We start from the raw sequence: 15,131 nt of genomic DNA on the forward strand, positions 1-15,131 counted from the left end.
CAGGACTGCATCCGTGTGTGAGACGCCTTAAAGCACTCCGGGGGCAGTTCAGCAGCTACCTACTGTCAGTGGGGTACACGTATCCACCTTCATGGCAGTAGGTTGGAGGAGGTGGGTCAAGGCCATCTGGTAAGTCTTAAAGCTTTCCACTTCGCCGTGCCTTAACTCTATAGACACACCTGCCTCAGAAGGGTAAGGCCCAAATCCTCAGTGACAAAACCGAAGAGCAGGCTGATGGGCACCGCGGTTGCTCATTTGTTTCTCTTCACGTCTTACTTGTGAAGAAGCTTCCCCCAGAGGCACAGCTCCACTGCGAGGTGCAGCTCACAGTCTCCCTTCCTTGTGGTACGCTGGCTAGTTTCTAACATATTACGGTTGAAGTCGGTCACGGAGCTCATGTTCTGCCAGAACGAAGGGATCCCTTTTCATAACGTCCTTCCTCCCGCTCACATCGTAAGGGGCAGGCTGGCAAAGGTCCCTTTTTGTAATAAATCATTTCTGCAAAACTCTTTGCTGTACCACGAGAGGCTGCGAGATGGAAAAGCAAGTGACAATAGTTAACAAAATGTCTGTGTTTAGGTACAAATAAAACTACAGAAGCAAACGATCGTCGGATGATGTGTTGCCATCTTTTTTGTCGGACTGCAGTCAATTGTGAATTAAGAAAAGAGAGAAACACATTTTCGCTGAACATTACCTTGTCATCTGAAAAACACCACCGCTGCTGAAAGGCAACAGACACGCATCATACAGGGCAAGAACCAGCAGGCCACGAGCTGGAGTTTCTTTTTAATATCTATATAAAAAATAATGAGCGATTTACAGGTCTCTCTCTAGTCCGAACCTCAGAAGTATATATAAAGGTGCTGTACAATATATAAACATTTACATCCAGTACATCCATATGTTGCTTAGCATTCCAAGGCCACATTGCTAAGTCATCTTATACAGTAAGTACAGATACAGGTTCTCTGGAAAGGAGGAATCACAAACAGATAGGACACCAAATCAGGTCACAATGCAAACGATCAGAAAAAATAGCATTTGGATGGGTACTTGCCGACAGGAAGGGAAAGGAATTTCCACGGTGCTAAGTTTCTGAATTTGGTACTGTACTCAATGGCTAGCACAGGTGCATACAACTCTTAATGAAGAGACTCCAAGAGGTTTACCAATCAAGAATACATGGTTAATATCTACATAGGCTAGTTCAAATATTAAATATTTTCACAGTCATACTCTACAATATCGAGTATTTGTACACATCGTGCTACAGCAAATTAATGGATTCATAAAATAGGAAGCAGCAGAGGACGGTCTGAAGCCTATTTTAGGATTGTTCTTAATTTAGACCTGCTGCCAAGTAGAGTCGTCTGTATTTCCAAAAAGTTTCTAGTGCAAGCTTGGAACTCATCTGCTTTGCCTCACAAAGCTTCACAACACCTCTAGACCCAAGCAGGCAGATGTCAGCTGGGTCTTTAATGAGCCAGTCACAGTCGCTTCAGATTTAACATGAGGGCTCAGCAAGTGAGCTTGGCTTTTTGACCCTTTTTTCCCTACCGGCTTCTGCAAACTGGACCAATGAGCTGCTGCTAGTCTGTTTGCAGAAGCAGATCCATTGCTGATACTATTTAGAAATCCAAACCTTGCACTTTCTGAAGACTGCTATGCTTCCAGTTCATTATGTGACTGATATGCAAATACGTTGTTGCTCATTCCTCAGCATTATCTTTAAATACATATTAGAGCCCAAAGAATAGATATTAAGTCTCATGTACCCTGTACATGGTCGATTCCCCACTCTTAAACCATCACATTTAAAACAAATCACGTATTAAACATAAAATACAGGAGACTTCTAATAGGAGGCACAGGCAAGGGGAGGACTCTTTGCTTCGGAAGCTGACCATGGTGGTTCTGCCTCAAAGATCAACACTCAGCCTACAGGCAAGACAAGAAATGAACTGGCATTAGAGATATCACGGAGGATTCCAACGCACGGCGCCCACGGGAGGCGGAGGCGCGTGTGGCGAGTGCCTCCTCAGTGTCCAAAAAGCGTCAGGCAAGATCCTGCCCCGCCAGCCAGCGGGGGCTCTGGGCTGCACCAGGGTGCGGCATGCCATCCCTCACTCTCCTAGCAAGCATCGCCACTGAGTCAGGACCCTGGAATATCCACTGTGCTACCCGGAAGCAAGGCCCCTCCTCTCCTCTCCCCTCCCCTCCCCAGAAATGCAGAGACTCTCAAAACTATTTCAAAGCAGCTTAGGGGACCTTCAGGGAAAGTGTTGCTTGGGGCAGCGTGAGTGGGGCACCGGGGTTGCTAGAACCAGCCACCCAACTTCTTACTGAAGCAGTGAGGGTGTGGGTACCTCCCCATGGAAACATGCAACATGCTTTTTGAGAAAAAATACTCATTTTCATCAAAATCTTGCCTTTTCTGTGACTGGAAAACATAGATGAAAAAGTTTAACTGGATGGGATACAGTAGATAACTTGGCACAAGAACAAGCAGTGAATCATGATCACATTGGCAATATAGGCATTAAATAATGTTGTTCAGAAACTCACAATACTATCTGAGAGCTGTAGCAGTGCAATGTTGAGCAGCAGGGCACCGCCTTCAAAATGACGAGGGGCAGCAGCTTGTGGAAGAGTTTCTTATAAGCGATCCCAAAGGTCCTTCATGCAGTTAGATAGGTTAAGAACAAATCAAATGCTCCCTCCCACCCCCTTAATCACAGTTCCTGAAAAATGACAGCTTTGTGAAAAGAAATGATTCTTTTAATTGACCATATTAGAAACTTGATTAAAACATGTCCTAAAAAAAGTTCAGTCAGACCCGTTTTTCAGTCACACCTGTTGCCTTTGTGACTTTACGTGCACTTGGTACCTTCCAAGGTCCAGGAGTTATTGGTGCTTTCCTGACTGGAGAACTGCTGTCAGGTTTTGAAATGCCGTCATCTTTGGTTTCATCAGTTGACTCCAAGTCTCTGTCTCTCTGGATTCGGTGCAGAAGAGCCGCCTCTCGAGGTTCTGGCCTGCCCTGTGCCTCCATGGAAAGCAGCGCGGTATCGGAAAGACTTGCAGTTTTGATTTTGCCAGAAGCTGGCTCTCCAGAGTTTGCTTCCTCTCCATGTTCATATTCAGATGCGTTTCTCCTGGGTTCACTGGCCTTCTTAAACAGAACAGTCTTTTCATTTGGTCTTGGGTGCTTTCTCTCTCGAGACCACCTCTCATTCTTCTCAGAAATGGTTTGCTTCATGTCTTTCCTTGCGACTTCTGATTTGTCTTTGCCATCTTTGACCTGCTCAGCAGTCTCAGTAGCATCATTAGCAGCTGTTCGACCTTGATAGTCTGGTAGCCTGGGTAATTTCTCTCCGTTTCCTCCTTTACTAGGATGCTTTTGGGGACTGGCAGATCTGCCGTGGGTTCCCCTGAGAGGGCCTTTTTCATACACTGTGTTTGTGCTGATTTCTGCGTGTTTCTTCTCACCCCTTCTTGGACTCCCAGAAAGGTCTGGGAGGCTGCTGTGTGGTTTTTTAGGCTCCACTTTTCTGGGGCTGTGAGTCCTCTGCTCCTTAGGAACACCCGGCTTTTGTGGACTTGTAGATCTGCCTCTGCCACTGATGTCGCCACTCACTAAGCCTGGGTTAGTTTTCGTCTCCCGATACCCCGGGCCGGTGGCCTGGTCCCATCTGTTCATATTCTTCTGGGTAGAAGACAGGTGCATCCTCTCTGACTGGTTTTCAGTTAAAGTGCTTTTCTTGTCAGGCACAGTGTTCTGCACTTCTTCCAGTTTTTCAGACATCTGAACTTTCTTTAAAGTGTCTTCTGATACTGGTGTACGAGCCACGTCAGGTGTGAAAGCAGAATGTGATGAGGAGGGCAATGGTGACTGCTCATCATATATTATGTTTGAAGATGATGGACTGAAACGATCCCAATCACCTGGAAGCAGACAGAGCAGTGTGACTAAACACCACGGAACAAACACTTGCACACAACATACTAGAGAGGCTCCCTGTTACACACTTTCCGTACGTGATCCTAGCACTCCAGTTGCTAAAACAGAACAGCTTGCATTGATTTTTGGAATCACATTTTTCTTGCACATGAAACTTTAGGTTCTCAACATTGCTGAGAGCACTGCAGTTCAAAAAGAAGCCCCTGGGATGGTGCGTAACCTCTGCAGACTGGTGGGGGCTTGCGATGTGCATGCCCTGAACACAGGACTCGGCACACCTTCGGGCTTCTATGGCACGTGCACAGAAATCCCTGACCAACATCGTTACAAGGGAAGCCCAAAGAAAACCGATACAGGGAGAAGGGGAAGCTATCACTTACAGCACTGGACTTTAAAAAACAGAAAGAGGTGAATCACAAGACATGCAGATTTACCAAGTCTTTAAGGAAAGACCAAGAAAAGCACTGAAAGCCTTAGTGTTGCTCAGGTTTCACGTAGGAGCACAAACCGGAAGGAGCCAAACCTGAAGGAGGAAGAGAAAAAGCCCGGACTATATACCAAATCACAGAGCAACAGATGTCACCACAACCACACAAGTCAAGTGCGACACTGCAGCGTAGTGTGGAACCACCCTCCCTCCCTACACTGCCTCCCGCCGGCCCGGCACAGCTCAGCGAGCTGGGGCTGTGGCCTAAGACCGATGGCTGCCTTTGTTGTGAAGCGATACGTCCCCGTGGTGCCAGGACACAGTGTATAACTCTTACGTAGCTCATCCAATGTTTCTTCTCAGTTCACAGTAATTTCAGTTCATGGCACAATTAGGTTTAACAGTCACTATCAGGGACAGGCACAAGAACTTCAGGATCTGTGCTGCCCTCTGAGAGAACCAGGTCTAAGATGCCCAAAGAGCAATGGGTTCATTTTCAAAATACCACCACTAACTAAGCACTAACAGCATCCACACTAGCTGCATAGGAGATGCACAGGAACTCAACATGTGCATTTGTGGAGATCTGAAGTGCTGGTTAACAATCGAGAATAGATGTTCCTGAGCTTTCATTCCTCAGACTAAATCACTTTTTAACTGAATAGGGCACCACGCTGTAGGACTGCAACATGTTGAGATAGTTTCTACCTTTCTTGGGGAAGAGAGAAAACACTGAAAGAAACACTTTAGTGAGCGACTTCACCATTCCTACGTGAATGTCAGTCGCTGCCCGTTTACGGTAAAAGAATACTGACAGATTTGCAGAGACTGCTGCATGCTTGGGAGCTCTGATTTTCACTGGTTTCTCAAAAGCATGTACATTTGTGGAGCAGCAGCAGGTCTTCCAAAGCATCCCATCAGAAGCCTGACCGCAGCCACGAAGGGACAGCTGGAGGAACACTCCTCTAGCTCCCGGGGCACGTGTTTTGTTTGGAAATGCTGCCGCAGCTCCACATCGGATCTCTGATTTTTGCCAGATGCCCTGAAGTCAAACTCAGACCTGTGTGTAAGGCCCTCCCCCGTGAATGGAACACCAAGTTCTTGCCTTCCTGCCCAGGCAAAGTGCTCATGGATTTGCGCTTTGCTGTCTTATGTGCAAAGCCACCAGGCTCAATGAAGAACACAACCATAGTCCTCCAGGCAAACGCCTTCCCTTTCCTTCCAGTCTTGGCTTGGAAAACATTAAACATTTTGGGATTTGACAGTTAAGAAGAAACAAGTAAAACTGTGCAAAAAGAGCTGCCTTGGCTGTGCAGTTTGACCTGGGCCTTCTATGCTGTACGGGAGCATTATTCTGGTATCAAAGGCAAGAGCCCCCTTTGTTATCACATCTGGACACAGGAGAATAGAGATTAAGTACCGAGAGGTGGGGACACTTCTCTTCACCAGATCAGGAGATGGGGTGACAAGCACATGCACAGAATCACATTCTGTCTTCCTAGCTCCCGCCAGGCCCATTTATTCACTGAGAAGAGATGGGGCCTTTGTTCCACATTCTCCTGAAAAGCCAGGGTGGGACAGAGACAGCTCCAATGGTCAGAGGAGTGCTGCCAAAAGGCTCGGCATGGCACATCACTTACTGTGATCTGGTATCAAGCCCGTCCCGGGTCTGAGGAGAAGAAGAACTTTGTTCCCACCAGCCTGGATCAGCTCGATGGCTCGTGTGTGAGTGATTCCTTGGGTGGGCTCCCCATTGATCTCCACAATCTGGTCCCCAACCTGCAGAGAAACACCAGCCAGGTTAAGCTCCGTCACCACGAGCGTGTTCTACAGTGCTACCAGAGCAGCCATATGTGCGGACAAGCCTGCCGCCTCTCACACGTGAAACCCGTTCCCACGATCGCTGGTCATCAGACTGCATGGCAGAGCGTGGCCGAGGCACGCAGAGCTCTGTGTAGCTGCTCTAAGCCACTTTCACTAGCAGATCTCAGGAGGCTTTCCACGACGCCACAGAATAAATGCAGAGCAGTTATTTAAGCAGTGCAGATACAGCCATGCTCTTGTGTATGTCTTACAAAGGAATGGGCTTTATGCCTGGCTATGGGGACCTCCAGCGTATGGCTCTTGAAAAACATGTTAAATATATGCTTAACTCAGGCATTACAAGTGATGCGGTAATGGCTCCAAATTAAGAAACAGCGACTTAACAACACGCTGCTCTAGCCGAGTGGGTTCTACCGAGGGAAAGATTTATTGTTTCGTGGGTGAGAGATCACTGCTCGACTCCTCGCTCACTAATGAGCGGTCAGCTGGGAGGGCCCTGCACACTGAGAACCGTCTCAGGTAATGGGCAGGCAGCTGTGATTTACTCTCCCTTTGTAAGCACCAGAAAGTTTCTGGGCTGGATCCCACAAAGGGCTGCAAGGCCATAGCAGTGGAACTGATCTGCCATTAGGTGTCACTACCGCATAAAGCTTGAAGCTGAGAGAGCCCGCGCCTTGGGGCAGTTCTATAACATTTTGTTTCAGGAGAAGGCGACAAGTTACCTGCCAGGACCGCAACTCTCACACCGCCTCTGTGTCCCTGGGAAACTGTGTCCCGAGAGAGGAGCTGCAAAGAGCTTTGGAAAACAAACCCCTTAAATATGGGGCCAAAGCTGCACTTCATTACTGGGGCAGCCTCTAGCATCCAGGCCTGGGCAATTAGAGCAACTTTCATAAGCTGGCCTCTGAAATTGAGACAGGACCAGGCAGGGACTGGACACATCCCAGCGGCCAAAGTGCGAGGTACTCAGCAACACGTGATGGTGAACGTGATGACGCTGAGCTCTGGTTCTGGCTGGGGCACGTCTAGGCTACATCCTACATGCAGGTTTCTCGAGCCTGCTCTCCTTAGCTTAGCACCTTTATATGCTGTCACAAGCATTAAATCTGTTCACGCCCCTGACCTCTCTGTTGCAAGAGCTCTCCCTTCCCTGCCGTAAAGGACACGATTGTGCGCACTCCCGTGAGCAGAGAGACACTGAAAGCTTCTCCTGGGGGGCAGCTCCAGTGGCGGCCGTGGTTCAGATGGGATGCAGGTGCCTTAACTGTCCTGCTGTGACCGTCTACATAAATGTGGTAGCAATCTACCACAGATGGAGCTACAGGGGGATCATTTTACCAGTGTAGAGGCACAGCTAGAAACCCAGGGGTGTAAAAGGAGAGCCACCATTTTCTTCCTTTCAGGTGTGATATCAGGAAGGACGGGGCCTTGTCTCAGCAGCCCTGCCAAAGCCACCAACACCGACCGAACACAGCTGGGTTTAGGTGGGCAGGTGACGGGCCTCTGCAGGGAAGCAGGGACCCCCGTGGTGGTGTTTCTCACCACAGAGCCCTGCAGTCAAACCGACCGCCCACCGCCGGCTTTGGCACCGAGGCTCAGCGGAGGAGCAGATCCGTGCGCCAAGGGCATTTTTCAGAACAGAGCCCAAACAGCTTTGTCACTGTCCCGATAGCCTGGGAGAGGAGCCTACAAAAAGCTGGATGCAGCCTGGGCGCAGGGAACTGTGCCTGCTGGACGCTGTTTATGGCTGAGAAATTTCTCCAGTGCAAGCCCTGTCTGTGCAGCTGGGAAGTAAATCTCTGGCGTTTGGACTAACCCCACTTGAAGGAGCAATACAAGAAAACAGAAGCAGCAGCAACATGCTTCAGGAAGCTCTCAAGCATAAGGAAACAGTTAATTACTGTAAAGAATTGGGACAATTAACATCTAATAATACTTAAGAATTTTACATCCAATTAAGCCCCGCAGCAGCCCTGGCACTTCGCTGAGCCTTAACCCTGTTCTGCAGGCTATGGACCAACAGGACGGGGTTCAGGTACTTGTGAGAAAAGAGAGGACTCCCAGTGAGTCAGTGGTGCCCAGGTACACCTGGCTCTGCACGTGGGTCTCAGAGCTCTGCCCACCGTGGGGCTGCTTCACACTTTGCCTTCTGGACCTGGTGGTTTGCTTCAGAGCCAGGACTGCACAGTGGGAACCTGAAGAGCCATCATGGAGCCACGGCTGGGAAGAAGCGGGTCTGGACACATTCCAGAGCGTGGCACCCTGCAGAAGCCCAGAACAGATGCCAGGTCGGACAGCTAGGGCAAGCCCACGTTTACTTGGACTATGGGAATCTCTCACAGGCCTCATGCTTCACAGAGCCATCTCCACTGCAGGCATCCGAAAAACGCTTCTCCGGGTACCGGACACCTAGGTTATGGGACACGTGTCTCACTACGCCGTAGATGGGCAGCGCCTGGCCTGAACACCCAGCTAGCATGGTGGCACTTGCAACTCTGACTCAAAGATGGCAGCACTTTCAACACCTGTGCTGCCTGCTGGGATACTGCATTAACAGGGAAGAAGATTTGTTGCCTCCTTGAGCCATAAAATATCCTGTGAATGCCGCCTTCTCCGAGCTGACAGAACTCACAAGCGATCCAAATAACTCACGTGGATTCTCCCATCCTTGATGGCAGGCCCGTCCTCAGCAAGCCGCAGGATGAATAAACCCATGTTGTACTCCTTTCCGCCACGAAGACTGAATCCAAAGCCCCGAGGGCCTCTCTCCAGCTCTACTGGATAACAGCCAAGGCTCTGCTTAGGGAAGCGGATAAACAAGATGGAGGTGTGGGCTGAGGAATGCTGTGAACAGATTTTAACTTCAGCTCTGTTGGAAAACATGGCCGAGTTTCCCTAGGCTTTAAGGAGAAGCAGTTCAGAAGGCCAAAGAAGCCTTTCCACCTGTGCCTACTAGCTGAGGTTTAATACAAAACGGTGCAGGGTGGGTTTAATTCAGGGCAATATGCCATGAAATTGGAAGTCAGCGCAGCTCACATGTGATTAGGTGCGTGTGGGGGGCAGGGGAGGCAGAACCCAGCCAAAATCAGAGGAGCACTTTCCTTGTGCTGTTTCTTAGCTACGCATCGATGTTTAGACAGGGAAGGTCTATGGGTTTGTGCAGTCGCCCAGACTCACAGGCATGTGTCCATTAGAGCTCTAATGATCAGTCACGTCTTTAGAGCACGTGTGTAACAGGTGACATTAGAACAGGTCGCTGTAGTTCCAGTCCCTCCTTCCTGCCTGACCTGGGCCTAGCCAGCACATCCATCAGCAGGATCTCTCCTCTGCGACAGACTGGTAGCCGTCTATGCCAGGGAGCACATCCGATGCCCCTGGCATGCAGACGGCGGCAGGCTGAATGCTACAGCATGCCCCCATGAAACAGGGCGATGCAGCGCCACACAGATACCCTGCTCGCTCCCAAGCCAGAAGTGGCACAGGCCGCAGCAGTGCAGGGCACTGCCATGACTAATCAGCTTGCCGAGAAGCAGCTGACTAATTAGCTCGGGCAGCGCCACACTGAGTGCAGACGCTGGCTCTGAGCTAGCACAGCTGCATGGCAGGCAGAGCCGCTTGTTCGGAGCCTGCCCAGCACCTTTGTGGAGCGCTGCATTATGCTGTGCAGCCTGCCCCTGCCTGAGCATCCTCAGGCTGCGTGTAGCTCCTGGGCCCCACAGTGGTGCCTTACCTGGGAATGCCGGCTGCCCACCGCCGAGGGAATGCCTGCGTCAGGCTGGGCCAAGTGCTTGTGCTCTGGCCAGGAGACCTTGTAGGTGCTAGATGCTTCCTTCCCGGTATCGCCCTCTGTGGCTCCCCTGCAGGACAGAGGAATAGAGACTTGGTCACATCACGCTCACCTGGACACTGAGTCCCCTGAGGGCTAGACTCTGTGTGCCCTGTCTAGACATGGCTGAAGGGGCTGCCCTCCGCACCAGGATGGGGGCTGCCTGCAGGCCAATGCGCCTTCTGCCTGACCCACTTGTGCATGCAGGCCTCCAATGGAGACGTGGCCTGGAGGGTCCCACCAGTCAGCTCCTCTGCTTGCGCTCGGATCCCGGTGGCCCAAGCACCTCGGTGCTGTGCGTACCTGTCTGTGGTCGCAGGGTTGGGCTGTGCTGGTCCCAGGGCTCGGTGCTGCAGCGCAGGGCTCTGCCTGGCCGAGTTGGTTCCTGAAGGGGGACCACGATGCTCTAACAAACAAAAAGACTCCCAATTAGAGGTGCTGGCATGGGGGAAGCGAACAGCACAAGAGGATTAGCTAGGAGGCTGGGCCGATCGGACTCTCCTGCTTGCCAGCTGCCTGTGACATGGAGGCAGGTGGCAGCCACATTTCCCACTCAGAAGCAGCTTCTGCTGCACTGGGGAGAGCTGGCAGGCAGACTCTGCATGAACAGGAAGCAAAGCTGCTGGGCAGCACAGGGGGACGTGATATGGGGGTGAGTGCTGCGCTCTCAAAACGGCCCCGTGGTGAAGCCCAGCCGCTGGGGGAGCTCCGTGGAGAACAACGTGGCTTCACTGGGGAGAGCTGGGTTCAAGCCACAACGATGTTACCAGTAAAAGCCTCAGTGCAGGGTCCTGCCCAATGCAAAGCATGATGGCTGGGGGCAGGCGGTCAATCCCCTGCCACTTAGATGGACACGGTGTGAAAACAAGGTACCCTGGCACTGAAAGAGCAGCACCATGCACTGTACCTGCAACCCCCTTAGCTAGAAATCTGGAATGGACTTCTCCAGCAGTTCCAAAGTCCGAAAACAAGGTCTCCAGTGGGGAGTCATTCAGCTGTTCCAGCCCCATTTGCCCAGAGGTGCGGGGCTTTCGCCATTCTGGGTAATCACTCATTACAAGACAGGAGCGAGCATGCGCATTTGAGGGAAGAGATGCATCCCCTGGCTTCCCCACTGCAGACGGGGCAATTAGACTGTCTCTCGCGGCTGTGCCAGGCCCTGCAGAGCTCATCACAGGACTGCCTGGCCTTATTGCCATGACATGCCTCCAAGAGGTTTTTTCTGCAAAGACAAATGCCAGCATTTGCTCCTGGTTTCCAGCCAGAGTTTTAATTAATAAGCACAGGTAGGAAAAGGCCTTCTGTCTGTACACATTGCTCTCTCCCTGATCAGCCCGCGCTGCTGCTTATGACGTGACAGAGGCTGACAGGTTCCTGCTTTTGTGAAAAATGTTTGAGAACATCTTTTGGCGCATGAAGCAGAGTTCGTTTTCTGAGAATTAAAGAAAATTTTGGAACAAAGGATGAAGAACAAAGATCAGGCGTTTGCGAAAGCCAGAGGGAAGGAGAGGAGCCAGCAGGGTTGTGTGGCTGGATTTTCACTGCCAATCTAGAGAGCTCACACGGAAGATGATGCCCTGGGGAACAGCAGGATCGATCTGGGCTGCGCTGCTCCTGGCTACACAGGTGCTTTGCTCCCTGGGACCACATTATCCTCCCTCCCCTCCGTGTTCTCCTCAGCGCCAATGAGCAGCAGCAGCATGCGGATGACCGGGTTCTGCATGGCCCAGCCAGCCCTGGGGCACAAATGACCAGGAGGTGGGATGGAGCCGTGCCGGCCGTCGCCCCTCTCCAGGGGAGGTGCTGCTGCGGAGGCTGCGCTACCTGGCGCTGGGTGAGCTGGAGGCGGCGGCTGCCTCGCTCTGCAGCTGCTGCTGGCTGTGCCGCATTCCTCAAGCCCAAACCAGTGATTATTTTAAAAACTGTAATTTACTCTCATTTACGAGCAACAAGGATTTCTGCCTTGCTGCCAAACGTTACGTAAGTCTCCATGTACCAAACATTCGCACTTCAGCTCTTCCAAACCACGTGGTTTGCTGGGGTGACCCCTTGGGCCTGGTTTTGTCATCTGGTCTGCACATTTCTCTCACCACCAAGTCCCACCCGGGTCCATGTTTTACTCCTACGGTAAATCCCCTAAGACTGAGGAATGAAGAAAAACCGAGATCATTGTTTTTACAGGCTGCGTGCACGTGTGTAGGAGCAAGGGGCTGGGGAAGGGGATTACATTCAAACACTGATGGCAGAGACTATTTATCCCGGGGACAAGGTTGGCAAAATCAGACAGCAATGGACTCTGGTGCAACCCCAGCTGCCAAGTCAAAAGCAGTAAGAGCGTCATTCTGGGTGACTGCTTTGAGGCGCATCCCTCTGCTCTGAAATGAATTAGATTTGATAAATGTGAAAATCTCCACTGAAAAATAATGGATTTTATAAATATAAAAAGCCTCTCTGCTTCAAGCACTAACGAACAGGTAAATTAAGCCTTTGATATTCTGTATTACAGGCCAAGATAGCGCGTTAAATATTTGCAATGAATATGGAATGAGAGAGAATCATCCACTGGCTTTATCTACGCGCTGGCTTTAGGTATGTATGTATTATTTAAAGTGGGGAGAGCCATCTTTCTGGCAAAATAACGATAGCGGGTTTAATTAAATCCACACGCAGCAATCCAGAAAAAAGCAAGGGTAAGCAGGCTGGAAGCAGCCATTTTTCTTCAGCTGACTGGACGTTACATATTCATGGGGAGCTGTTTGTGTGGGGACAATCCTGCAGGGAGCGTGCAGCTTCAGGGGAGCTCAGTGAGTAAATGCGGCCTCTGAAGATGGGGCTGCGGAGTTGCATACGTTCACTCTGCTGCTGAGAGGCTCCGGCCGCCATGCCTGCGGATGCGCTAGCAGCTAGGCAGAGAACTCGGGACAGAAGCTTTCTGGTGGGACAGGAGTGCTTTCATCCGCACGCTAAGGAGAACCAAGAGCTAGAGCAAGTTCTCGCAAGCCCTGGGAATGCAACACCAGGTGTCTGTGCACGTTGCCGCACAGCCAGGAGGCAGCACAGGCTGTGGGGGATGGGGTCTCAGGGCTGGATCCAGCTGGGTTTCAGAGGCTTTTGCTTCTGGCTGGCAGCAGAGCTGTCGAGGCGCAGCTGTCCCACCGGCCAGCGATGCCTCTCGTGGCAGGCCTGCCCAGGCATCCTCGTTGCCCGCTTGTTCAGGACGAGGGCTCCCCCGCCGATGTGCTGCCTGCGGCGGTGACGCATCTACAACGCCAAGACCATCACTGACTTCCTCAGGGGCAGCTGCTTCTCCCTGACTCCGGGCACAGGGGAAGCCCGGGCTGGGCGGGAGAGGGCCGCCTCCTGCCTCTGCTGTGCTTGGAGTCTTCTCCTGCCCGAGACACGGGGCCCCACGTGAAGCCTGTGCCTTGTCTTTGCAGTAAAACCTGCCCTTTGCTTTGTGTAGTCTGGGGCAAGAAGGGCAAACAGAGCAGCTTCTTTTGGCCTCTTCCTACCTTCCAGCTTTGGCCTGTCTGCAGAGCCTCTGTCTAAGTTTTCTAGCTTGAAAAAGGCACAAGCCAGACCAGGCCTGTTTGTACACTTACTACAGGGGGGCTTTGGGGTCAGTCTGAGCCCACCCGTGCTGCTGTGCCATGCAGCCGCGTGGGTCTTACCTTCCTCAGCCACCACCGTCAGCGTGACCACGTTGCCTGCGTCCTTGATGAGCTGCACAATGCTGTCATGGGAGAGCTCTACAATTGACTGGCCGTTCACTGCGGAGATGCGGTCTCCTACTTTCAGCTTCCCACACTGATCAGCCGGGCTCCCTTCAATGACGCGCCCGATCTTGTGAGGAATCACTAGAGAGCGAGAACAGGCCCGTTAGCAGTGTCAGAACATGTGCTGCTCTCAGCAGCTTATGAACGATGTATTTTAAGCATCACAAAACATGGATGGCTCCATAGCTGTCCTGAATACATGCAGTCCCTGCCCTGGAGGGCTTCCAAGCTGAAAGTAACTAGCTACGCTGAGCCAGGGCTAATGGCAATAAGTCTACCCCATGATATGACAGGAAGGCACATAAGCAGGAAAGCATCTGGAGGAGGGGGAAATAGGGCTTGGGGCAACACTGGGGACTAGGGAGACAGACGGGAGGATGTGAAGCCCCACCGGTCCTCTTCCAAAGCAGGCCACCCACCACAGTGCTGCACAACACTCCTTAGGCATGGCCCTTTGGCGATACATTTAAGGGTTATGAAATGCCGGTAATGAAGGTAAAGTTTCCTGCCAACCCTCCCTGAACTTACAGCAGGTGTGAAATTGCAGGCCATACGGCTCTACGCCTGCCCTCTGCCAGGCGATGCTGATAAGCAGCTACCGCTACTGTTGGCAGCAAACCCGTCTCTGGCTCTCAGCGGGCAGTCATCGTGGAAAACCACAACAGGTCCGGTGCCAAACTCAGCCAACAGCACAAGCTACCAAAGCAGAATGGTTTTAAATGGTACGCTCAGCTGCACTTAACTTACACAGCAAGACAGGCACGCCTGGGTGACAGTCAGATTTATCAGCTGCTGGGCCCTGGTCACGTTTAGGGGACACCACTGCCACGGCCTGTTCACACAGAACTCGTAACTGGACCAGCCAAGGTTTAGAGGATTGACGAAAGCAGCTAGCGACTCCCTTGCTACCGATTTGTCTTTCTGTGGTTTCTGAGTGCCTGGTCCTTCTAGTGAAGCAGTGCAAATCAACGTCAGAAGCACGTGTGCTGCTAAAATGCCTGGTATGGCAAGTCCATCCCCTAAAAGAGAACAGGTATCACCAGGCCAATCTGTGTGTCCAACAGACCCACTGAGCATCCCGGGGCTAATGCAGCAGTCTTACAATCGAACAAGCACGCGCTCGAGAGTTACCACTGGAATGAAGGCTGCCTCTGACCAGGACACGGCCTGCATGGGCATGTGCCTCGTGCCCCATGCCTCATTCTGTGCTCACAGAGCGAAAAGGCAGCTATGAAAAGCTTTGATTTTCATTGTCAAACATATGGCCTAGGCCTTATGACCCACATGCTACCACAGCCCGGCTCTGAAGAGCGG

The 15,131-nt window shown here is 51.5% G+C and overlaps 1 protein-coding gene across 4 annotated transcripts in view; it reads right to left on the reverse strand.

Moving 5' to 3' along the window:
• Positions 1 to 704: 704 nt before the first annotated feature.
• MAGI3 (membrane associated guanylate kinase, WW and PDZ domain containing 3) overlaps positions 705 to 15,131 on the reverse strand; it is a 50,574-nt gene continuing 36,147 nt past the window's right edge. Inside the window, exons 13-20 of one of the 4 annotated variants that reach the window (XR_003096148.1) lie at positions 13,713 to 13,898; positions 10,949 to 11,263; positions 10,345 to 10,447; positions 9,946 to 10,072; positions 8,868 to 9,014; positions 6,032 to 6,170; positions 2,569 to 3,948; positions 705 to 1,941 (exon numbers count right to left, since the gene is read on the reverse strand). Coding sequence is in view for 3 of the 4 variants with exons in the window: in XM_025215038.1 (XP_025070823.1) it covers positions 2,834 to 3,948; positions 6,032 to 6,170; positions 8,868 to 9,011; positions 9,946 to 10,072; positions 10,345 to 10,447; positions 10,949 to 11,263; positions 13,713 to 13,898 (2,129 nt within the window). In the remaining variant the exon portion in view is untranslated. Of the gene's footprint in view, positions 3,949 to 4,398; positions 4,488 to 6,031; positions 6,171 to 8,867; positions 9,015 to 9,945; positions 10,073 to 10,344; positions 10,448 to 10,948; positions 11,264 to 13,712; positions 13,899 to 15,131 lie in introns of all 4 variants that reach the window. The other 3 variants (XM_025215040.1, XM_025215038.1, XM_025215039.1) reach the window with 3 other exon arrangements.

This window comes from Alligator sinensis, unplaced genomic scaffold, assembly GCF_000455745.1.
Source record: "Alligator sinensis unplaced genomic scaffold, ASM45574v1 scaffold1218_1, whole genome shotgun sequence".
In the NCBI taxonomy this organism is placed as follows: domain Eukaryota; kingdom Metazoa; phylum Chordata; order Crocodylia; family Alligatoridae; genus Alligator; species Alligator sinensis.